The 23,318-nt window shown below is 48.3% G+C and overlaps 9 protein-coding genes and 1 non-coding gene across 10 annotated transcripts; 3 read left to right on the forward strand and 7 right to left on the reverse strand.

Annotated features, from left to right (window-relative positions):
- Positions 1 to 50: 50 nt before the first annotated feature.
- On the reverse strand, positions 51 to 3,667 carry BDV38DRAFT_263190 (mRNA splicing protein SYF1). The gene is made up of 5 exons (XM_032056165.1): positions 3,374 to 3,667; positions 3,199 to 3,315; positions 3,093 to 3,146; positions 1,025 to 3,036; positions 51 to 966 (listed from the first exon to the last, which is right to left on the reverse strand). The coding sequence occupies exons 1-5, from the start codon at positions 3,461 to 3,463 to the stop codon at positions 693 to 695; spliced, it is 2,547 nt and encodes an 848-aa protein (XP_031907883.1). The 5' UTR covers positions 3,464 to 3,667; the 3' UTR covers positions 51 to 692.
- A 12-nt stretch (positions 3,668 to 3,679) lies between these two features.
- On the forward strand, positions 3,680 to 4,990 carry BDV38DRAFT_229727 (H(+)-transporting V1 sector ATPase subunit D). The gene is made up of 8 exons (XM_032052918.1): positions 3,680 to 3,749; positions 3,815 to 3,927; positions 3,987 to 3,997; positions 4,058 to 4,383; positions 4,437 to 4,485; positions 4,542 to 4,551; positions 4,604 to 4,644; positions 4,693 to 4,990. Exons 1-8 carry the CDS (start codon positions 3,735 to 3,737, stop codon positions 4,905 to 4,907), a joined length of 780 nt encoding a protein of 259 aa, XP_031907884.1. The 5' UTR covers positions 3,680 to 3,734; the 3' UTR covers positions 4,908 to 4,990.
- A 196-nt stretch (positions 4,991 to 5,186) lies between these two features.
- BDV38DRAFT_288328 (tubulin folding cofactor D C terminal-domain-containing protein) lies at positions 5,187 to 10,462 on the reverse strand (the record flags this gene model as incomplete). The annotated part of the gene is made up of 10 exons (XM_032061016.1): positions 5,187 to 5,581; positions 5,692 to 5,998; positions 6,066 to 6,072; positions 6,141 to 6,281; positions 6,580 to 6,698; positions 6,751 to 6,916; positions 6,967 to 7,311; positions 7,361 to 7,643; positions 7,690 to 10,198; positions 10,289 to 10,462. The coding sequence occupies 10 exons, from the start codon at positions 10,460 to 10,462 to the stop codon at positions 5,187 to 5,189; spliced, it is 4,446 nt and encodes a 1,481-aa protein (XP_031907885.1).
- On the forward strand, positions 6,327 to 6,397 carry BDV38DRAFT_t233. The gene has a single exon. It is a non-coding gene; the product is annotated as a tRNA-Gly (tRNA).
- A 217-nt stretch (positions 10,463 to 10,679) lies between the features above and the next one.
- Positions 10,680 to 12,805, reverse strand: BDV38DRAFT_229803 (uncharacterized protein). Its single transcript, XM_032052919.1, has 2 exons — positions 11,593 to 12,805; positions 10,680 to 11,522 (listed from the first exon to the last, which is right to left on the reverse strand). Exons 1-2 carry the CDS (start codon positions 12,485 to 12,487, stop codon positions 10,897 to 10,899), a joined length of 1,521 nt encoding a protein of 506 aa, XP_031907886.1. The 5' UTR covers positions 12,488 to 12,805; the 3' UTR covers positions 10,680 to 10,896.
- A 552-nt stretch (positions 12,806 to 13,357) lies between these two features.
- BDV38DRAFT_229809 (kinase-like domain-containing protein) lies at positions 13,358 to 17,097 on the reverse strand. The gene is made up of 6 exons (XM_032052920.1): positions 16,491 to 17,097; positions 15,853 to 16,434; positions 15,399 to 15,794; positions 14,936 to 15,337; positions 14,017 to 14,843; positions 13,358 to 13,955 (listed from the first exon to the last, which is right to left on the reverse strand). Exons 1-6 carry the CDS (start codon positions 16,708 to 16,710, stop codon positions 13,428 to 13,430), a joined length of 2,955 nt encoding a protein of 984 aa, XP_031907887.1. The 5' UTR covers positions 16,711 to 17,097; the 3' UTR covers positions 13,358 to 13,427.
- Positions 16,565 to 17,365, reverse strand: BDV38DRAFT_229850 (Hr1 repeat-domain-containing protein). Its single transcript, XM_032052921.1, has one exon. The coding sequence runs from the start codon at positions 17,244 to 17,246 to the stop codon at positions 16,779 to 16,781; it is 468 nt and encodes a 155-aa protein (XP_031907888.1). The 5' UTR covers positions 17,247 to 17,365; the 3' UTR covers positions 16,565 to 16,778.
- A 1,537-nt stretch (positions 17,366 to 18,902) lies between these two features.
- Positions 18,903 to 20,711, reverse strand: BDV38DRAFT_229938 (putative MFS efflux transporter). Its single transcript, XM_032052922.1, has one exon. The coding sequence runs from the start codon at positions 20,439 to 20,441 to the stop codon at positions 18,954 to 18,956; it is 1,488 nt and encodes a 495-aa protein (XP_031907889.1). The 5' UTR covers positions 20,442 to 20,711; the 3' UTR covers positions 18,903 to 18,953.
- Positions 20,712 to 21,092: 381 nt separating this feature from the next.
- On the forward strand, positions 21,093 to 21,868 carry BDV38DRAFT_229942 (putative eukaryotic translation initiation factor eIF1a-like protein). Its single transcript, XM_032052923.1, has 2 exons — positions 21,093 to 21,551; positions 21,607 to 21,868. Exons 1-2 carry the CDS (start codon positions 21,241 to 21,243, stop codon positions 21,710 to 21,712), a joined length of 417 nt encoding a protein of 138 aa, XP_031907890.1. The 5' UTR covers positions 21,093 to 21,240; the 3' UTR covers positions 21,713 to 21,868.
- Positions 21,838 to 23,203, reverse strand: alg3 (dolichyl-P-Man:Man(5)GlcNAc(2)-PP-dolichol alpha-1,3-mannosyltransferase; the record flags this gene model as incomplete). Its single annotated transcript, XM_032061017.1, has 3 exons — positions 21,838 to 22,434; positions 22,493 to 23,016; positions 23,083 to 23,203. 3 exons carry the CDS (start codon positions 23,201 to 23,203, stop codon positions 21,838 to 21,840), a joined length of 1,242 nt encoding a protein of 413 aa, XP_031907891.1.
- Between the last annotated feature and the right edge of the window lie 115 nt (positions 23,204 to 23,318).

The following is a 23,318-nucleotide window of genomic DNA, read 5'->3' on the forward strand; positions in this document are numbered from 1 at the left end:
TATTAATGTTTATGCGTTTCCATACTTACATACTCCTATCGAAACAATGTAATACATGTTGTTAGTACATGGTTGATAGTCAAGCAGAGCCATTACGGAATGCTCCTTAGGCCTATAGTATGATTTGGTAGTAACGTAATATCAGACTCCTAAATAGACAACCATGTGAGTCTCATTCTTTCATGATAGGCACATTCCTGTTACCCCTTACTGAACTTCAGCGTGAGATAAGACACTGGGCAAAGTCTTTCGAATAGCCTCAAACAAATGGGAAGGTTACTGGCACTGGAGATTAACCAGTTCATATAGGTACAGACTGATAGAGGCAAGACACTCCGCAGAGCACCAGAATGTAGGATCCATTCCGTCTACAGAAACGCCATCGAAGGTATCTCACAGACCACCAAGACGAATAGTGTTAATAACACAAACAAAGGAAAAGCAAAAGATAGAGATGATATCCATGATTCAAGTAAGTGCTGAGGATAGCACCCCCTGACGGACAGCCCAAAAAAGAAAATGGAAAAACAAAAAGGCTGCGGAGAAATATCAGGACAATAATTGTTACAAGGGAAACAGCAAAGGAGTGTGATATTCATGCATCAGTTCGATGATAATTGAGATAACTCGGCCAGCGCAACTATCCAAAGCCATAGTAGGAAAACAAAAGTAGCAATTGCAAAGGTATTTTACTAGGCGTCCATATCTTCGTCCAGGTCAATAGCGTCAGGGTTTGCAGGAGCAGCTGGCTGCTCTTGGCCAGGTGGTGGGGGTCGATTTCCACCTTCGGGGCCTGTGCTGGCAGCGACAAAGCCCACAGGAGCACGCGCTTGTCGTTCGAGGGCTGCCATAGCGTCTGCTGTCGAACCATCCACATCTCCTTCCTCGGCGCCCTTTGCGTCGCCGTCTTGAGTCCGCTGTTGACTTCGAGCAATAGCCTGGGAGGCGATGAAGTTGACGTCGGTGCTGTTCAGTAACGTTAGCTTTGATTCATGGTGTTGTCAACTTAAGAGTGAATGCATACTTGTACTGTGCTTGAACGCTTCTCTTGATACGAAGCATCTCCTTGAAGGTATCCTCGTTGCCATGTTGAACTTCGAATGCCTCCCATTTTTGCCAGAAAGGAGCGTTCGTCCGGGGGTCGCAGAACTGAGAAGCGTGGCCATAGATTGCGCGGGCCCGGTCGATTTCGCCAAGTCGTCGTTCCATTTCCGCAAATTTGAGGCACATCTCCTTGGCTTCCTGGTCGGGCAATGCCGCAATAGCGCGTTCGTAGATCGGTCTTGTGGAAGGCAATCCAAAGTTCGATGCAGACTTCGTAATGTAGAACTCAAACATCTCGAATCTGTCCTCGTCGGACACTGCACGCGTAGCACGCTCATAGATCCGCATGGCATGACGGGCTAATCCACGTTCCTCTTCAAGATTGCCATACATTAGATAGAGCGGCTTGGCAAACTTGGGAGGACATCCATCCAGGGCCTGTTCGAAGAGGTCTCGTAATCTTTCAATACCAATCTTCCGATCCACGGCTTTAGTCAAGTAGAGGTTCCAAAGCTCGAATGCAACCGGGTAGCTGAAGAGATCCAACCCTCGCTCGTAAACCTTGAATGAATCCTCGAAGTACTTGTGCTCCTCCAAAAGGTTGGCATAGTTGACCACAGTTTGGGGCGTGGCGATGCGTAGCTCGAAAATCCTCTCGTAGACTTTCTTTGTCTCTTCCAACGACGCGACACTTTCGACCAAATCAACGTAGAAACTCCACAACTTCCAGCTCTTATGAACTCGTTGTTGGGGTGACAGGTTCTCATCGAAGTAGTCGACTGTTGATTTTTTCGGCGCTTGCGTTGCTTTCGCCATAACCTCAACAGCTTTATCGAAGTTCTCACCGCGGAGTTCCATTTCAGCCCATTCGCACCACGTCTCGGCGAGCTCAGCCACCGATTTGAAGGGGACCTTCACGGCCTTTTCAAAAATTACCCTAGCTGTGTCCAGATCCCCTCCGCCCTCGTAGAATTTGGCGTAGTTGACCCAGAGCTCGGAGAACTTCCCATGAGCCTTCTTCGGGCTTATAGCTGCGATGGCTGCCGTGTAAGTGTTGACGATTTCTTGTTTGTTGTCACCCCACAAAGCAACCCTCTTCTCCCACTCGATGACATTGTTGGGGTTCTGTCGTAGCAATACATCATTGACCAAGAATGGTCGGCGGTCCATGAGCTGTTCGAACCTCAGCATTCGGAGATCCAGATCGAAATCTGCCTCTTCGTCGGATTGAACTTTATCAGCGCGAACGGCTGCCGCTTCCATCAAACTGCCAATAATAGACTCTTCAAATTCAACATAGGAGTCGAAAATAAGCGTAAAGTCGCGAACCGTCATGACCGTCGTAATGCCCTCCTCGAAAGTATCTCGAGCCTTCTCGAAACTACCCTTGGTGATCCAATATGTTGCTAATCCAGCCCACAATTTACCTCTCTGGTCAGCGAACCGGTCGATTCCACTGCGTAGAATAGCGTCCACATCAATACCGACATGCGGACCTGTTTCGATTTGCTTCGCCTTTGACACAAGCAAGTCCACCATTTCAGTCCACAGCTGGAAGTGACTCTTCCCCTCCTTGGATTGGAATCTTGGGTTGTCGAGTATCTCCATATACCGCTTCACGGCTTCCGTATATTGCCCCATCTCCACAAGAAGCTCAATGTACTCCTCCGCGTTCTCCGGGTGGATCTGCATGTACCGAGCCCAGATTTTCACGGCAGTCTGGCCGGAAGCGGAACGCGCGAAAGTCTTGTACAGTTTCCATATTCTATTATGTTGAGTGATCGGCAGAGCTCGTAGTGCGCGGTCGAATGTACGTCGGGTTTGTGTCACGAGGGGCTGTTGAAGTAGGAATGAGAGGTACAGCTCCCAAATCCGTGGCATTTTGTTGAGGAGTATAAGGGCACGCTCGAAAAGGGCGTTGACCTTCTGGTATTCGGCTCGGTATATAGTCGGGTTGCGACCTTGGAGATGCTTCGTGCGGAATTCCAAGTACTACTCAAATCAGCAAACTTCAATGCGACAGGGTGGGGTTGAAGGAAATAGCGTACCATCTTCCACAGTTTGTAAGATCTTGGGAGCTGCTTGCACGCACGCTCCATAACCTGCAATTGATTAGCAGCACGTCCAGCAGGATTAATCGCAACCGAAACATACAAAAGCCTGTTCGTAGAGCGTCCCATGCTGCTGCTTATATTCGATATAAGCAAGCCATGGTTTGATACTGCCGGTGTCCCGAAGGAGATCCTGTTCATATACAGTATCCTGGTCGGCCTGTAGGCAAACGGTGCAGTTAGCCTTTGTCCTACCAAATTCCGACGTCTCAACTCACTATCAAATAGAGGTCCGGCCCTGAGGCCGACGTGCGATCCATTTGCGCGTGTTGCCGGTGAGATCTCGGGGGCAGGAGTGTCCCTGGCATGTCGCCACTCAGTCGAGCGGGATCGGCTCACACGGTCAACACAGAGTCCGAAGAAAGGGGTGTAGCATGAATTGGAGAGCTTTCTCGTCGCGTTGGCTGATAGCCGTCTGAGAGACTGCAGAGATGAAGTCGTGCAACGCCCACGTGACCTGCTATCATGCGGGCCGCAGGTGGTCCAAGCTCCCCCTCCATTATCGCCTATCGTCATCTACGCCGCTCCCTGTCGTGGCCTCTCAAGTCAAGCTGATCGTGCTCTTTGAGTCTATTAGCCATGTCGGGTGCAGTAGTATGTCTGTCCTTCTGCTCCAGGTCCTCTTGTGGACCCACTGTTGATGTCTTTTCCTCACCTAGGGCCGCGAGGCAGTCTTCCCGACTCGCCAGTCGCTGGGAGTAATGAAGAGTAAACTGAAAGGCGCGGAAACCGGACACAGCTTGCTAAAGAGGAAGAGTGAGGCGTTGACCAAGTAAGTACACCACACAAGAATCAGTTGTAATATGCATACTAAGATGTCATGAACAATAGGCGTTTCCGGGGTAAGTGGACGCCATGAGCGCATTTCCCCACATTAATTCTAAACTGACATGGCAAGCCAGAGATTACTCGACGTATCGATGAAGCCAAACAGAAGATGGGGAGGGTCATGCAGATTGCCGCGTTTTCTTTGGCCGAAGTGAGCTATGCCGTTGGTGGCGATATCGGCTATCAGATTCAAGAATCAGCCAAGCAAGCACGATTCCGTGTACGCGCCAAACAAGATAATGTCTCCGGTGTCCTCCTGCCTCACTTCGAGAGCTACACGGAGGAAGGAATTAACGACTTTGGCTTAACTGGTCTCGGAAAAGGAGGTCAGCAAGTTCAACGGTCTCGAGAGACGTATGCTCGCGCGGTCGAAACTTTGGTTGAGCTTGCAAGCTTACAGGTACGGTGTGGAAGCTTCCCGCTTATATTCCACCTCTGACACCAAATATTCAGACTGCGTTCGTAATTCTAGACGAGGTGATCAAGGTTGTCAATCGGAGAGGTGAGTACTCTATTACTATATGTAGGTCGATGCTAATTAACTAACTTCGTTCACAGTAAACGCCATGTAAGGCACATCTTCTAGTAGACCAAGGTCCGCAAACTAATTTCTCCTCCAGTGAGCATGTTATCATTCCCCGGACCGAGAACACCATCAAATGTCAGTGACTTCTAGTATCCGCTTTGGTTCGCAGCTAACATAAACCAGACATTATGTCCGAACTCGACGAACTTGACAGAGAAGAGTTCTACCGACTTAAGAAGGTATCAGGTAAGAAACAGCGCGATACTGCAGCTGCAGACGCCGAGATTGAGGCAGCCCGGGCAGCCGCCCGAGAGAAAGAGGGCCAAAAGGCATTGGAACAAGCACCTGATGCCCCTGATGTCCTCGGAGAGCAAGAAGATGCAGATGTCATTTTCTAATTTTATTCCCCTTCTCTTTTCTTTCCCCTGTCCCTGTAACTAGTATACTTTCTAGCATGTAGCTGTCATTGGTATCATTCATTTACTATTTTCACCTTCCTGTATCTCACTTGTTACAATGTCAATCTCGACAGAGAAAGACACGAAAAAGAAGAATAAAAGCCCATGAGGGGAAGCTCAAGCTCTGTATCGAATTCCAATCAATATAATAAAACAGATAAAACCCACCCCAACGCCAGAACAAGTTGCTCACAATTGCCCGAACTGCCTCCGTGCAGCTCATTGTCTCTGGTAAGTAACCCGGATCGGCTTGCCACTCTCCCCCATAGGCATCCCCGAGGTAGCCTCCTTGGCACTGATAGCACCAGACTCGTTCTCGTACTCGACGAACGCAATCCCCTTTCTGCCTGGCACCAATCTGACTTCCTGGAATCCCTCGAAGCGTCCAAAAACAGCAGTAAGACTCTCTTGGTCTGCCGTGTCGGGGAGGTCCCGCAGGAACAGAATCTTGTTGGGAGGAAGGTATTCGTCGGGGATGACAGCCGCCGTCGCACCGCTGGTGGGCTTGAGACCAGCTCCCTTGGCAGTTTTGGCCGGACGCGTAGAGTCGGGGGCGCCGGGGGGGCGCTTGAGCTTCTTTTGAGCTTCGAGGGCCTCATGGGCTTGTTTGCGTTCTGTTTACCTCATTAGCCTCGAACCAGCCAACAAAAAAACAACCGCGTATATCCACAAAAGGACGTAGATAGAAAGTCCCAAAAAAAAGAAAATAAAAAGAAAAACGCACCCTTCTCAGCCAGCCTCCTCCTCTTGTGAACCTCCAATTCATCCTCCCCACCCTCTCTCAAAACCGTCGCATCGCTCCTCGTCTTCGCGAAATCCAGCACCATCGGCTTATCAAAGAGCTCGAACCCATTAATCTCATCAATGGCATTTGAAGCCGACTCAATGCTATCGAAGACGATAAATGCCTGACCCTTGGCCTTCAGATTGGTCTTCGCGACGATGTCGATGATGTTGCCATATTCTGAGAAGATTTCTTGGAGCGCTTCTTTCAGCTGGTCGACTTTGACTCGTTCTTCGAGGTTGCGGACCTGGTTGGGAGTTGGTGTTAGTGAGCGTGCGCTTGGTAAGCTGGAGGTTGTGATGGTGGGATCGTACATAAACTCTGTGGTTGTTGGGTTAGTTTTCCTCGTTGTTGGAAGGCTTAATGAGGGAAAGAAGCTTTAAACTTACGTGGAGTTTGGGGGAATGGTGCTTGCAGGCGCGGTCATTGACGCCATGTTTGTGACTGGGGAGCTCGTCGAGCTGGTGTTGTAATTGCGATTGATCGGGTTGCGGAACTTCTGAAGGTAGAGTATTCGGCTTGGATGTTTGCTTGTAGGATTATTTATTGTAAAACTCACTAGTTTTTTCGCATAAGCATCATTGGTCTAGTGGTAGAATTCATCGTTGCCATCGATGAGGCCCGTGTTCGATTCACGGATGATGCACACCGTTTTTTTTGGGGGGGTATATGTCAGCTATCATTACGTTCTGTGTGCTTCGCTTTCTTGATCATGAACATAATTGTCCAAGTCTGCCTATTTTTAAAGTATCATTTTTCATGTTCTTTGACATTGTGATACCAAGCATCGGCATGGTCCAAGGCGATGTGGTCTATCTACAAGCTAACTCTTTCCTCATATCCTCGACCTGGCCCTTGAGTTCCTTGGGCTGTCTCGTCCAGTCTCCGGTCTTCACCGACTCTAGCGTAGTCTCTATAAACAGGTATTCTGCAACAGCATTTCGAACCTATAGGCCAGTTAACGCAATGATCCCTCCCAGCTAAGTTAAGCAGACATACCCGTGGAAAAGGATGCAGAAGCATTGAGGTCATCTTTTTCAACACCTCCGCTCGTAGCGGCTCCAGCCTTGACAAGGGCGCATACACTTTGATTGCGGCTTCCAATCTCGCTATGTTGGACGATTTGAAATGTGCCTTCTGAACAAGAACAAACAATTTTCTATAGCTATGGGCTGTGAGGAGTTATCTCAATTCGGCGGGTAGAGAGGAACTAACCTTGACTCTGAAGGTTGGGAGATGGAGCCGATATAGCTATCTAGCAAGAAAGCCAAAAACTCCAGCACCGGGATAGCGTAGCGGTCATCTTGTAGGTTATCACTCAGGGCAACCATGAGATCTTTGATAATGGAGGTCACTATGTCTTGCCGCTGTTCAGCCTGATACTTATTGATACTCTGCACCAGAGCTGAACGGCTTGAGCGAACAAGGCCTTCTGCCCCTGCAACTGCGGAAGTCGCAATTCCTTGGAATAATGGCAGGCGCAACCAGTCGATGGCTTGCAACTCAAAGAGTTGAAGGAAGTAGTGTGGCAGGGATACGTGACTGAAATGTTCATATTGTCTGATACAGTCAGCGATGGATCTGGGATATGCGTGTGATATACACCCACCTCTGTAAGGGTGGAAAATCTTCGGCGGACTTCCAGAAGCTCTGCAAGCAAAGCCAAGCTTGAAGGCGGACTTTGTCTAGCTTCTCTGCTGCAAGTCGACATAAACAACTGATGATGCTCTGGACTCGGCAGGTGCGAGTTGCAGAGCCGGATTCTTTTTGGAGGACTATCATGGCAGCTTGGATTGCCTCCAGTCTTATCAATGACCCAATATCTCCTCGTCTATCTGTCGTGTAATCATTCAAAAACTCGATAAGATGGTCTGAGATAGCATCCGTTATATCTGCAACATGGTCAGCATCGTTCACTGTGCATTGTGATTCACGTACCTATATACGGCAGAACACCATTGGCCAAACCCTTTACAGCTACTACTCGCTTCTCAATCAATTCTTCTTTTCCGGCACACTGTAGCAGTTCCTTTATGATTGACTGCCTCATATCGTCTTCAGGCCTAACTTGCTTGAATATGGCACCAAGGACTGAGATCTGGCCGCGGCCAGTCGGTAACTTCCAAGTAGAATGAATGTACGAAAACCAGCCATTTATCGTCTCTTCTTGTTTCGATGGCGGTAGAAGAGGGAACAACTCCGATATAGCATCTGAAGAAGTTTCTATCACAATGTCTTCACTTCGAGAAATACAGAGTAAGAGGGTTTCTCGAGCATTATCAAGCAAAGTAACTGATGGCTGAGATGGATGGGAATCTTTTGTTAAAGAAGCCGCTCTAGAAAGGGAGTATACCAGACGTGATGATGCTTCAGCAGTCAATTCAGGACGTCGAACTTGGAGCGTCAAGTCCTCTTTTGTGGGCCCAAGCGGGGAACTAAAAATATCCCAAAGGTGTTGTATTTGCGTGGTAACCTCCAAATCTTCGGACGGGTCTTTGTTCTCATATGGTATTTCTTGGTAGGAGTTAAATGCGTTTACTGTGGCTGAGAGGGCCAAGAAACACCCATGTCTCGTTTCAACATCGCCTCGAGGGAGGCTGGAGATTTTCTTGAGCAGTCGCTGAAGGACAATCTTCATCGTCTTGTAGGTTTCATGAGTACTTAGGACACCTATCGCATTTGCCGCCTGTCTTCTCGACTCAGCATCTGGCGAACCAATTCCTCTCCAGTGCATCAATGACTCAACAAGAGGACTCCAGTATTGACGGCTTAAGTCTGCCGTAGCTTTTGCAACATCAATCATTGCTCGTGAACGGCGTGCCACGGCATGGTAATCCACGACCTGTACTAGCGGAATACCTTCAACGATTGTGTTAGGATGACGACCAATTAACTCCTGCAAAGCAGCAGAAGCACCTCTCCGAATATTACCGGATGGGTCCACACAAGCGGCGCATATCAACTCCGTAGCCAACGTCTGCAATATGCTTGGCTCCTTTTGGCTCGTAGAAGTACTTATTGTCTGTGCATCCAGTGCGAGCAGCTCCTGAGTTGTATACTTGCGAGATAGAGCCCATATACCGAAACATGAAGCATCACGGACCCCAGTGCCGACAGAGCTTCCAGTCGAGGATCTCTGCTCAAAGTCGAGTCCCGAAACGAGTGGTTGCAATATATTAAGGAGTTGGTTAGTCGGAGGGGCACGGCGGAATAGCAAATGACCCAATGTTAGTATGAGACCCTGCCATCTTTGAGCGTCAACAGCGCTCAGGTTTCTTTTGGTATTGTTCATTCCAATACTGCGTGCTTCAAAGGGTGTTATGATGGTGCCATCACTGTTTTCATAGAGTATGTTCTCCTCCAAAGAACCGGTAACTGCCTCTATAACCTCGGTACCCATATCCAGATCTAGCTTCAATGTAATTATACTGAGTGCTTTGCTCGCAGCAAATCGCACGGGCGTATCTTTATCAGCAAGAGCCACCAGAAAGTGGTCAATGGTATCTTCCAAGATGGAAGATACCTTATCGTCCGACAGGGGGCTATTCGCTCTTTCGCTAAGCTGCAGCGCCATAATTGTCATGGTACGGAGGATTTTAATGATAATTTTCCGCGCCAACGCAGATGATTGAATGATCTGGGAAATTTCTGAGTTTCCCTGAGCAGTTCGTAACGTCTTCTCGAACACGGGCACGATCAAGGGAGCAAAATCCTCAACCTGACCTGAAGCACCCAAGCGTGCAAGGAAAGAAAGGACACCGATGCAAGTATAGACAGATGGCAGCTCGGAATTCCCTGCAGGTTGTACAATGGAAAATGCCCATTCTGTCACATTAGTGAGCAGACCGAGGGCCTGCATGTCCCGCCGCAGTACAAGACGTGCAAGAACCACAGTGGCAGCCTCACGCTCTTTCCCAGAGACATTGACATAGTTCAACGATACTGAGAGAAGAGACCTCGAGACTGTTGGTACGTCAGCCGGTAATGGTCTAAGTTGATCCAGATTTTCATATGGCACAGGAATATCGTCTGATGACATAGACGCCAAGTCGAAAGGAGCGAGCAGCAAGTGCGAGAGCCATATCAACATCACGTAGCGTTCCTCCCAAACAAGTCGTCGAGGAATGTCCTCTGACAAGCCGATTTCTGAATCACCTTGGGATACTGTATCCCATTCGATAAAAGCCCTGAGTAAAGGGTCAAGGTACTTGGGCTCATTATTCAAGAACCTGCTAATAACCTTGACCCCACGCACTTTGCAAAAAGTGTAAAGAAGCCTACATATTGCCCTTGGCAAGGGATAAAGTGCCCGCTGCTGTTGCGGGTTATCTGACTTATAATTATCGCGGTGCTTTAGCAAGTACGCTAAGAAAGCATCAACCAGAGGTGGCAGCAGCGTTTGAAGGTGTGGATCCAACAGCTGAGGCCATTCTTGAAAAGGCTCCAGCTGTAGCAAGAATTCATGTTAGCGAACGGCAACTCAATACATTTCCAATTTTTCCCAGTTTATTGAGGGGATATTGTCAACTTAACTTACAAGGCCTACGAGTCTCTCCGTCTTAGCAGCCTGTGTCCATCTTCGTGGAACTCGGGTATCTCCTTTCTCCGTTCGTGGCTTCCAGAGCAGAGAGGGCAGTTTCTCTGAAAATTCCGTCACCAAGTCGCCAGAAGCACGCTGGAGTTTTACCTCCTTATCTTCTATTGCATCCATGATGGGATCGCGTCAGAAGCGTTGAATATTATAGGGGCAAATGTCAACACTCTAAACCGCGGGGAATCGGTCAACATTGTATTAGGTCATGTGACCTGAGGGAGGCCCTCGACTATACATCGTAAAGAAGTTTCCAAAAACAGTGGGAATAAGTATATCTAGATTGGTCTAGGTTTGATCATATATGAAGATCTATACGCATGACTATATTCCAAAGGAAATTAAGCGTGGTTCGTAACCTAGAACCTCCACAATATCCACGATATATATACAAGGGAGAAACTGTAGAGCACGTTTGAAGAAACACCATTTAACGATTTCAGAAGGTCGTATACATATTTATGTAAGAAGAAACATATATACTGTCCTAGTTAATCCAGCACAGCTAGAACCATTCTCAAAGGAGCAGAGCCATAGTCAGTTGCCGCATATCATTAGATATCCACATCCGGGGTTGAATCTGTGCGCAGAGGAAGCCTAACGAAACCAGCTAGCCCATTATCTGCGAGTCGCATCATGGTTTCCCGGATTTTCATAACTGTGATAGCGACCGCAAGTGAATTCCAGACATCGTGTCCTGCATCTCCCAAGTCAAACTGGCAGATGTATTTGCTGTCGGTATCATTAGGTGTGTCTAAGATGTCAGTGCCGAGAGTTAGGATTGCAATGATAGGGCCACATATGATAACTCCAATGAGGAGTGGATAAATTGGAGAGGGACCAGAGTGGCCATCGTCTTTTTTGTTGGGCTGAAGATTAATCGAACCATGACCTCCATCTAGGGCTGCCACATTCAACGCTTCGCGGTGCCGGCTGGCGAGTAGTTGTAGGCGCCGGTTCAGCTTTTTAACGGCATCAAGTGTGGTTTCCCCTTTCTTCTGGGCATAAGTGACATGTACGGGGATTGCATCTGTCCTTGTATGTATGTCAGTATCACGCAAGGCCCAGCGAAAATATTGGCTGATGGTGGTTTTGATCAAGTTCTCGGGACCCTTCTTCAGAACTCTACAGTCCCTTACGCGACCCCCGAGAGAAAATAAAGCTGCGAGAGACCTGATTGCTACACTGGATTTTAGCAAATTGTGGTATACCCAAAAGAAATCCTAAGTGGAGTTGAGTCATGAACTCACCATAAGTCTTGGAGCTTTTAAATGTGTGGATTAGTGGCCCGGAATCGCCCTCTGCATTAGAAAACAGGGTATATGGAAGGGTAGGGAAGTCTGGTCTCCATTGCTCTGGTATGAGGGGCTCAAATCCACGCATGGCGAGCCGGAAAAAAAGATCTTTCTCTTTCTCGCTATAAAGACCTTCAGGAATGTCAATTGCGTCAGCCCAGCGCCTGGCCTTCTCTATAGAAAGGCTAAAGGCAACAGTCAAATCTCTGGTGACACGGAAATCTGAATCATCAAATATCTCTTCTTTTATCTGGGGCATAAAGAGGACTGCATTAGGAGAATGACTTCTCTTCCGAGCCACAAGTTGCTTTGACGCCATGGTTTTCTCATTATCAACTGTGGTGCTCCTTGAATATTTTGGCAAAGGCAAAAATAGATTCCCAGCTGGCCCAGGAGAAGGCAGTCTATTATAATGCGTGGCAGTCGAGATATCGCTCGTGGAACCAAGTGTAGAATGGCCGGCCTCTAACAGTGATTTCGCCTGGTGCCATGCATGTGTACTGACACTATTATTCTTTGGCTCTTCAACTGGATCAGGAACGAGTCCAGGGGAGAAATGAGTCATCTTGTCCGGTTGGCCGTTGAACTTCCTTCTCTTGGAAGACTGGCCAGATGCGATATATTTCAGACTAGAAGCGTCGTCAGGTAACTTGTTTTTCTTCAGCGGTGTTCGCTTTGTTGTACGAAGCTCTGTGCATACTTCGTCTTTGCCAGTAGTATGCCTCGGGTCTGAGATCATTCTCTTCTTGACTTTGGTCTTATTAGAAGTGAGAGGTTGAACGTTCGAATTCAAAGGTTGATTGAGTCCATTCGAGTCCTTTATCATATTGTAAAATCTGCGGCTTTTCATTTTGGTACGTGTTAATGGGAGCAATTAAATGTCGCCAAGTGTGTTATTTCCAAAGGATCAATCGAGGAACTGGAAGATTCGTCTGCTCTTATTACACGACAGTAGTAAGTAACGTAATGAGGCGAGCGCAGCAAGAAGACCCGTGTGATTATGCGAGGATTTTAGAGTAAGAAGTATTTCCCACGAGGGGTCGGTGAATGATTTTTCTCTTGAGAAGCTTGAGAAGATGGGGCTTTTGTCAGGATGATGGCCAATTGATACTTCGCAAAGAATCCGTAGTGGTAAAGCGCACTGCAGGATGGTGCTCTGGAAGACAATGAGAACAGAATAAAATCATATCTATCATGGAATAGGTGTGTGTTCATTCCAGTGTGCAAGAGGACTCCAAGTTTATAGTAACACAAGTTAGAAAGATGGATGTTTGGCAAGTAAGAGGAGAGTTGGGGTCATGGGACGTATTTGTCATGTTTGGTGGTCCCGGTCAGCTACTAGTACAAGCCTAGGGACAGACAACCAAATCAGTGTGCAGACCCGTTACATTCAAATATAGGCAGGAATGGAGGGTCCTAGTGCTTGTTGAACAGTCGAGTAGGGCACATTCAGGGCGAACAGTAAAGGAGGAATTACATTCCGAGAATGGGAAGTAAACCCCCAAGAGAATTAAATAAACGGCCTAGAACGCTGGGGAGATATAGGATAAAACAACCTCAGACCAAATTACTCATTCCATTCCATTTGCACTCGCAAAAGCCAGAACAGCGCTTACACCTGCTCTCAAAACTCTCATGGGTATGTTATTAAACATTTCCAGTGCAAAAAGTGCTGAAGGGACTAACAATCAAGAAGGCAGAGAAACAAAGAATTCAAGATCCACGTCGAACAGAAGAGTAATAACTGCGTTGACTGCAGGTCATTAATCACCAATGAATATAGATTTGGATCAGGCAAAGTCTGCCGTGTAAGAGAAACCGCGGAATTCTTCCTGCATGGCTTGGGAGAGGACTGGAGAGAAAATGTCATGGTCAGCGTTAGATGAAAAAATCGCAGAGGATAGTTGCTTACCGGATTGCACGGGCGTCAGAACAGGTGTGACGCTGGTGAATTCCTGGTCGAAGTTGCTTGTATCCGTGGGGCTGGTGATGGTCGGCAAGAACGGAGGAGGGACGCGCTTGTGGTAAATATCATCCCAGTTGATGTTCCTGAAGAAGGCATGAGACATGACCTCTTGGGCATCGGTCGGGCCGGAGCCAAGTCTTAGTTCTGGCTCGCGGGTGAGTAGTTTTTGAAGGATCGAAACGGAATCCCTAGGCATGTGGATCGGATACAGGGGTTCATCGGCAAGAATGGCATCATAGATTTCATCCTCATCTTCACCACGGAAGGGAGATTGTTGCAGAAGCATCTGGTAGATCAGCACACCAAATGCCCACCAATCAACTGCTCGACCGTATTTCTTATCCAGAATAATCTTTGAAAACATGTCAGTCAACCATGACTAGATCTAAGAAGCCTAGGGTATCGGGGTTTACCTCAGGTGCCATAAACTCGGGAGTTCCACAGAATGTGCTTGTGGTGGCGCCATACCACATATTCTCCTTGCAAAGACCGTAATCTGCAATCTTGATGTGGCCATCAAGCGTCAAAAGAATGTTATCGAGCTTCAGATCACGATAGATGACACCGTTCTCATGGAAATATTTGAGTGCCAGCAGAACTTCTGAAGCGTAGAACCTGCATTTTGTATTAGCACTTATAGCATCTATCTTCACGTGAGAGTAAGGGGATTTGGGAGAGGACTCGGAGGCTAGAAGAACGTACTGTGCTCGTTTCAAACCAAACTGGCCACGTTGAATGTGCAACATCAGATCACCACCGCTGATATATTCCATAACAAAGTACACACGGGTTTCTGTCTGGAAGCAGGCGTGGAGATTAAGAAGGAATGGGTGGCGTTCTTTGTTTGCAACCAAGAAGACACGCTTCTCAGATTTGGTACTCTCCACTTCATCGTTCTCAATGATGAATTCCTTTTTCAAAACCTTGATAGCATAAAGCTTCTTGGTGCTCTTGGTTTCAGCCAGCATGACCTTTCCAAAGTTACCTTTACCAAGGACGGCCAGGAAATTGAAATGATCCAAGCCAATCCTGACCTTGGGTTGCTGGGGCGGAGCATCTTCTTTCACAGCAACCTGCTGCTGCATTACTGGCACAGGCTGCTGCTGTGGAGGTACACCGTAAGGCGACGCAACCTTCTGCGGCATCTGCTGTTGCGGCGGGGGCGCCATGCTTTGTTGGTAGGACACATACGCGGCAGGGTCATAGTGGGCGTGCGAAGGCGGCTGGGTTTGCACCGGACCTGCTTCTCCGTGATTAGCCTGGTCATTTCTACTCCAAAAGCATAAAAAGGAAACGAATTGGAGTTGAGGGAGGGGCTGTAGGAAAACATACTAGGCGTGTGCATGCCTGTGGCGGCAGCGGCAGCGGCAGCGGCAGGACCTGTAGATGACGTTCTTGGCGGCATTTGCTGTCGCTGTGCGACCGTTGGAGACTGTGGGGGTATATAGGAATTGGTTGCAGCGCTCACGGCTTCAGCAGAAGGCTCTCTTTGAGGTAACCCATACGGGCTCTCCACAGGCTTTTGCGGATATGCAAGAGTAGGATCTTGAGGGGTTTGAGGCGCACCACCTGGCCGCAGGGTGCGACCACTGAGACCAGAACTGACAGAAGGGGATTTGTTGTAATTCTTAGCACGAATCAACGTTTCTAAGATCTGGTTCGCAGCTTCCATGGACATGCCACAGAAGTCAGGTACAAGATGAGTACAGTTGGCATGGCAAGTGAGGCCACATTCTAAGAACAATGTAAGCATCAAAGTCATATACACGGATTGGAGTTCGTAAGGAAATCATACCTGAGCATCGCTTGGCATTTTTACGTCCAAATGGAAGCAAGTACCCGCAGTGACAACACCAGTTGGCAGAGAGGTTGGAGAAGCCCTCGAACCGATGCGGAATACGATGATTAATCTTCTCCTCGTCTGGATCCGTCTCGTAGTTTGCTTTGCTGATACACTTGGTAACGACCTTTGAATAACACTTGCGGTGACACGTATATTTGCAGTCGGCACATTGCATACCGGCAGCATATTTCAGGAAATCGCCACAGAGAGCACAACGCATGATGTTGTAAAATTGTTGAGTGACGAACTTGTGTCCCTGCATTTCGTGGACCTCTTCCTTCTTCTGACGAACGGCACCCTGTCGGTTAAGACCAATGTCGAACGGTCGTCGATCCTTCAATTGTTTGGCTATACAACAGGTTAGTGCACCCGGCCATAGAATAATACACGAGCCATAGAAACATACCAAAGCTCATTGACAGATGGATTCGACCAACGGGTTCTAATGCGAACCAAGATTCGATCATCACTGAGTTTGAGGAGGGCGCACCACCCGGAGCACCTGCATAACCCTGCGCAGGAGGACCAGAATGCCCCACGGAGCCTGGGGCATGCGGAGATCCCGGCTGCCCAGCGGTGTCAGGCCGCCCCGACGAACCGCCGTGTTCCATCTTATCCGCAGAAACCCAACCTGATGCATTGAGCTCGCTTTCGAGCTTTTTGCGACGCATCTCTTCGGCGATATCGGAGATGCGCACCCAAAGCATGCCAATCGGAGTAGGTCTGTCACCCGACTTGTCATACACGGTAAGTTCGATTTCGTTTGCTTTGTCAATGTCAATAGTGAAGGTCTCATCCTGCCACCTATCGGTCCGGGTCGCTTTTGTACGGGCTTTGATAGTGTCTTCAACTTTGATGATGACGAAAGTCTCTGGGCCCCGAGAGAATCTCGAGCTGGTGGCATGATCTACATCAGTAACTGCCTGAATGCGCAATGTTAGAAGACCAGTAAGTGGCTTGCGCATGTTGGGTGTGTTCAGACTCTCATCTAGAAAACAAGCTGTTAGCTCCTATGCGGCGGTCACCGATGTGGTGAGAACATACCGTCTGGAGAGTCTGTCGATTCAATTTCAACGTGAAGATCTTCATATCGCTTCAAGGCCTGCTTTAGCAGCTGGATTTTCTGATTGCTCTCGATCCGCCGACCCTCAGCATCTGCGCGACTCTTCCTATCACCCTCATCTTGATACAGGCGAACCATCTTCTCAATACCCGCTTTGTATTGCTTTTCAACACTCAATTTAAATTCGAGTTGGGACAACATGAGTTGGATCTTAGGTCCGAGATACGGGGTATCATATTTGATCAAGTCTGAACACAGCACAGCGTCAGTTAGACATCCTGGAAGCTTGCAAGGCCCCTGTCGGTGCTGAGCGACAGGTAAAGCATACCAAGTTTAGAGAAATTCGGCCGGGCCTTGGGAACAGGAGCGAAAGGCCGGGGATCTGAAAAGGGAGCGCCTGTCGGCATGGAACCAGATCCTCCTTGCGGGTAAGCCCCCGAGGCGTCATACTCGTCATAGCCGGAACCATAGTCCTTCGGAGGAGGGGCTGGTCCTGCACCCGGTTCAGGCGGGAGACGCTTGTCTGTGGGGGATCCTCCGTCTCGACGTAGCTGCAACTCTCTCATCTTCTCCTCTAGGTAAGCAATGTTCTTCCGACCATCACGAATATTCGCATCAACTCTCTGTTGCACGAGGGGGTTGTCGGTTGACTGTCGCATATTGGACGCGGCGGCGATCAGGGCCTTTTCCCGCTCGATCTTGCGGTAGACCGAGGCGATGAGGTCGTCCCCGTCCATGTTGAGAGGGTGGTGGGACGACGACCGACGTTCCGATTTATTTCAACTGAGAGGACAGCAATGCGATCAATAATAGATGGGGATAGAAGTGTGGAATACAGCCAGCAGGCAAAGCGTACTAGAGGGGAAGAAAACGTTCGCCGCGGGGTACTTTTGTTGACAGATTATTCTAGAGAGAGAGGGGATGGATGATCAATAAATCGCAACGGGACTGACAGTCACCGTTCCCGTTAAGTTAATGCCACTCGGGAAAGACAGGTTCCCCCGTTACGATGACGAGCCGTGCCAGACAGTCACTCTCGGTCAATGCCCGCAGGTTACTGCGGAAGTGGGGAGAAGGAGAAGAGTCGGACAGCGAGAGGAGATAATTCCAGCAATGAAGTCTCTGTCACCGCACACAAAGCATAGAAAAGGGAAAATTGTTTTTGGAATCCTTTCCTTTTTTTCTCGGGGGGAGGGGGAGGAAGTGGGTTGACTTTTTGGTGTCCAGACTTTACTTTCTTCGTTGTTTTTGCTTTACCGCCCGCATTTACTCCTCAGGCAGTCGCGGGACGGAGGGGCAAGTCAAATAACTTAGTCCTTGGGTAATTTTATCCGATGGGGGAGCACGTGTGTGTCAAAGAGGATTTTAAAAGTAATAAGTACTAGTCATTAAGGTATACATTCGGAAGAGTCAGACAAGCATTTCAAATTGCCGTGGTCACATAGTTGGTATATCCTATTCCGAAACCGCAGAAACTCTTCAAGAATAAGACAAGACCAAAGAATGTCTCGGGAGGTGAACTGCTGACAAAAACAAAACAATGATGTAAATAAATCCAAACGCGAATTGCCCCGAGTCAAGGGACTGTTGTACCGAAGTGTCTGACAGGTGGTGGCAAAACAATGACCCTTTCACTGGCCTCGATTCCTTCTTCACGGCAAGAGGGAGACTGTTGTTCCAGTCAGAAAGTAAACTTGTCTTTGTCATCTGGTATGCTGTAACTATGTACATCATTAACACAGGGTCAGCCCCAGCTTGCCCTGTCTATTTCCTCTTTGGGCGTAGATTGCCTGGCCGATACCAATACCCTTACTACTTACTAGTAGGTACAACTACCTCCAAATCCATAGATAGGACAATGAATCCCCCTTTCTTTTCTTTCCTTTTCTCTTGGTTTTTATTAGTTCCTTTTCCTCGTCTGTTGTTTCCAACAGGTATACGAGCCAGCAATGGAAACGGTCTCTTCGTCATCTCTCGCAGTCTACGGATAGTCACACTGCACAGTACCTCCAACTAATGCCCTGATCGGTCGATCTGAGAGCATTTACATAAGCACGACATAAGACATAACTATAACATGTAAAACATGCACCTTCTGCGTACGAGGATTGTCTTGCCATAAAATTAGTAGTGGGTTGGATGCCAACAGATAACAGATCGGATCTTATGCCCCTTGCAGTGTACAGATGCAACAAATGGTCATGTGGCGCATCAAACAAGTACATCAGATGGTACCCCACTCAAAAGGGTCGTTTACTGTATTTTCAAAAACATTGTCCGGGTATAATGAGGCTTGTGTCGAGTTAGAGTTATCGCCCTGGTCCTCGAAAAGTGTAGACTAAACAGGAGAAGATTATAGAAACGAAAAAAGAGTCTGCTTAACGCTACCGAAACAAGGATATTGGCCCGAGTCGGCACCATGCAGTAAAAGACACATTAACCTTTTATTCAGATCTCTTCGAGATCCGAGGCAGGCAGGCCCAGCCCGTGAGCATCACACCGTATAATCCGATACAGATCGGGTGCAAGACAAACGTACCCACTTTTTGAGCAAGAAGTCCAGTGAAAAAAGGCGATACGGCACCACCACTGCTGCCTAATGCACTGATAAAACTCAAACTTGACATCTGCATCGACCGAGGGAGCAGCTTGCTGAACACTGCTGTAGCGCAAGGGTAGACAGGTCCCAGGAGCAAACCCACAATAGAAACTGCAACGGCATCTCCGATAACGTTGGGGATCAGCCACGTCATCACTTGAAAGGCGACTGATCCTATCACAAGCAAGATGACGGACAGCTTCTCTCCGATCATGTGGGCCGGGTGGGAGAGGGCGAAACGCCCAAGAGTGATGCCAGCCCAAAATCCTGCACTCACGTACCCTACCTGCGAGGGGTTTCCATCACGATAACTGATAAGAAATGATACGACCCAGCCTGAAATAGAGACCTCCGCACCCTGATATGCAAAAATAAAGAGTGCACCGAGCAGAGTGGTTCTGTTTTTGACTGCCTGCTTCAACGAGTGTGTCTTACTCGAAACGCCATGATCATGATCCTGTTGGGAAGTATACTGTTGAAGTGTAGTAAGCAGTTGTACGGGCAGGTCCTTTTCGTACCCACGGAATGTCCAAGCCGCAAATGCTGCGTTGAATAAGGCTAGGGCAAGCGAGATACAGTAAAAGAAGGACCATCGGACTCCATGGGACGCCAAAGCTGTCGCTATAAGAGGCCCTATGGTTCCTCCAATCCCATAGCTGCCGTGAAGGAAACCCAGCGCTGTGGTACTGTTCACAAGATTGGCGCAAAATACGTTGTTGAGAGCAAGTTGTAGAGCAAGCCCGAATCCAAGGAGAAAGAAGCTCGCTACAATTGCTGGGAATGGCGGCTTGCATACAATAATCACGTATCCCGCAGCGAGTACAGCCATGGACAAAGCATAGGCCTTTGACCGTCCGAGTTTGGCCGCTAATGCATGGGTGAAGGGTGCAGCAAGGATGAAACCAAGAGCATTGGTCACGAAAATTAGAGATACAACGGCGTAGCCAATATTATAACCCTCCTCAATGTAAGGGATCAAGGCTCCTGGAGCGCTGTCGTTCAACCCGCCGCCCAAACTCATCAGACAAGCACTGAGCAAGCGCCATTTCGTTTGTGATGAACTTGCCTGGTCTGCACTTGGATACACAGATTCGTACACATCGGGCGCAGGGGAATGGTTCTCCACTCTTGTAGGTGTAAGTGGAGTGGTGGTGCTAGAATTCGCCTCCGTCGCTTTGGGTGTTGGCCTTGAACCGTACCGAACTTCATTTAACTCGAGATCAGAAGATGCATTGACAAGGCCATGTTTATCCCTGTGCACCGCAGCTGTCGGGTTCGCGATTGGTGGTGAGCTTTCTAGTTGCAGTAGAGCACCAAACACCGACGTAGACATATTGAGCCTCTGTCTTAAACGCACTGGATGCCCAAGACAGACATCCAAAAAGAGGAAAAGGAAGGAAATGAAAACAAAGAGCAAGGTTTATTTAATCTACTCCCCGAGGCCACAAAACAGCGGTCGACGGATTTGTAAAAGAGAGAAAACGGAATCCGACCGTCAATATTATCAATGCAAGCGGAATTCACGGAACCCGATTGCTAATCCTCTTAATGTCAAAATAAAAGAGGGTCCCAGACAGCTCCGAAGCGATTGGAAAAAACGCCATCACAGATAGACCCAAAACCATCTTCTGCTGACATCTCTTGTTGGGAGGCCCCTGGAAATTTTCCCGGGACGGTTTTAAGTGAGTGAACTAATGCTCTAAGTAATTAGTACTGGTTCATTTATTTCTTACTGTTGTACGTTAATGAAACTTTGAAGGTTAGCAATGAACTTCATGAGAAAACCCTGGTAGAACTCGAGAGAGAAAATGTATAGCCTGTACTCCGTACTACGGGTAGTAGTGTGGGTGGAGGAGATTTACTCCGGAGTAAACAAGGCCACTAGGTGGAAGGCCAAAGAGATCCACTGCAGGTGACCAGTCAACTTTCAAGAACCACACCCCTCCCCACATGCTAATTTGGGGACCTTTTTTTTTTTTTTTTCCTAAACAACCCCTCCACTATCAAAATAATTATACTACCCCTCATCACAGCTTATCTGACTAGCAATTGCTTCGTACGAGACAGCATTTAAGAGACTGCGACACTTTACGTCCAAGAAAAGAGAACCCAATTAATTGCAATAGACCATCATGGCACCACCACGGCGCAAGGTACTAGCAACAGCGGAAGAAACTCTGACCCCTCCAGACGAGCTCCAACAAGGGCAGCATATCGCGCGAGTCAGCAAGGCAACGGGGAACAATTTATATGTGGTCGAACTGCCATCAAAAGACACAGTTTTGGTCCAACTACCTTCCCGCTTCCGTTCCAGAATCTGGATGAAACGCAATTCCTACGTCGTGGTCGATATGAACGCTCTTGAGGACCGTGACAACAAGCTTGCTGGGGAGATCGTTAATATCGTCCGGGATGAGAAAGCCTGGCGCAAGGCTCCATTCTGGTAAAACGACTTAGCCAATTCCTTCTTGGTACTTTGACTGATTCTGTTTTCACAGGCCGAAGGAATTCGTCAAGCAATCTACTGTTATTGCATCGGATTCAGAGGATGAAGAAGAGTCAAAAGTGGGCCAGATGCCTCCCTCGGACGACTCCGACGCCTGAACTAATTGACGCGCGGCGATCGCTGCATCCATGCACGTGCGTCTACGTCTAATGAGAGCCACGAGGGTCAAGAGAGGGAAACAATGAAGGCAACGATCAATTTGCAGCCAATGAGTGGCTTATTATCACTGGATGTGCTCCTTTCCGTTGCGCTTCGGAGGTGCACCGTTCAGTGCGTTTCTGCTATTAAAGAGGATACCGAAAACCTGAACAGCAAGTGAGAAGACAACGACCGAAGAACTGGTATCGGTGCTTGGGTAGACATTCCAGGCCCACTCCTGCAACGCCCAGGTCGCGTATATAAGGATCGGATGGAATCCAGCCCGCCAGAGAAGGAAAGGCGTAGCCCAGGAGAGATAGGCGAAGAATTGGTAATGAAGGGACCTTGCGCACAACAATCCGATCACGAGCGATGTCAACATCACGGTCATCATGAAAGACTTGGAAAGCGCCACGGTGCGTTGGCGTCCTTGGAGCAGGTTCCGGAGGAAGCCAGAGAGGTTGGATCCCGATGGTCGTAACCAGCCTATGGCGGCAAATAATCCCAGCAGACCAATATGCAATGCTAGCAAGGCCAAAGAGAACTGTTTGGATAGGAACAATTCTTCACCCACAAACCTCCAATTGACAGTCCACTTGAACATGAACTGTCTAGTCAGCTCAAAGGCCCGCGCGGCGTATCCTGTAGGGTTACCTTGTAGGAAAGGAATCGCTAGTAGAACCTAAACATTCGCAAGTCAGCCATAGCTTGACTCCCCTGGTTGGATATGATATGCGTACCTGAATGAGCAATGCTAGAATTCCAAGACGAATACTCGGTGCGAGGGAAAGGCTGAGTACAGTTACCACCGCAATGGCTGGCGCAAGGAGCAGTAACGTCATCTTAATGCCAACCCCAACAGACCAGGCCGTAACACCAGCCGTCCATTTTTTATTCTGGAGGAGCAGGATTGCTGTCCACATGGCACAGGCTGCAAGGCCATCATTGAAAAGGCGCAAGACAAAGACACTGTGGAGCCGCTTGGAAAGGACAAGGAGAGGAAACAGATACGGAGGAGCTCCTGACTGCCTGTAGCAAGCCATCACGACCGCTAGCGTGGCAAGGTAGAAGACAGCAAATAATATCTGCCCGAAGAGAATATCTCGGCCTTCATCTGTTAGGTGATAGAGCGCTGTGTAGCTATATACGTGGGCGGCCGGGTATACAAGGGGTCCAGTGGATCCCTTAATCAAGGTATAGTCGCGTTCACCAGAGAGGTAAAGCGCTATCTGTTGCATGTATGTCGTCCAGTCGATCTCAGTATCTAAATGCAGTCGCACCGATTAGCTCCACATGAGGAAACAACACAATGATAGCAATACAAACTTACATGGGATCTTCCAGATGATAAGAGCACATAGGAAGGCATCGCCTACGATAAGAAGTGGTGCAATCCATTTTGTATGTCTGGGGTTCAGGCAGAGTTCGTGGAGGAAGTGCTTCAACTCCATCGTTGATGTTGTGCTGGAATTGTACAGCAGTATGTGGCCTCAGGCGGGAGGACCAATGATGTTTGACCATTTCCGGCTTAGCGGCATTTTTTTCTAATCCAGATACGTCGCGCTG

The sequence above is a fragment of the Aspergillus pseudotamarii genome (genome assembly GCF_009193445.1).
Source record: "Aspergillus pseudotamarii strain CBS 117625 unplaced genomic scaffold BDV38scaffold_98, whole genome shotgun sequence".
NCBI classification, from domain to species: domain Eukaryota; kingdom Fungi; phylum Ascomycota; class Eurotiomycetes; order Eurotiales; family Aspergillaceae; genus Aspergillus; species Aspergillus pseudotamarii.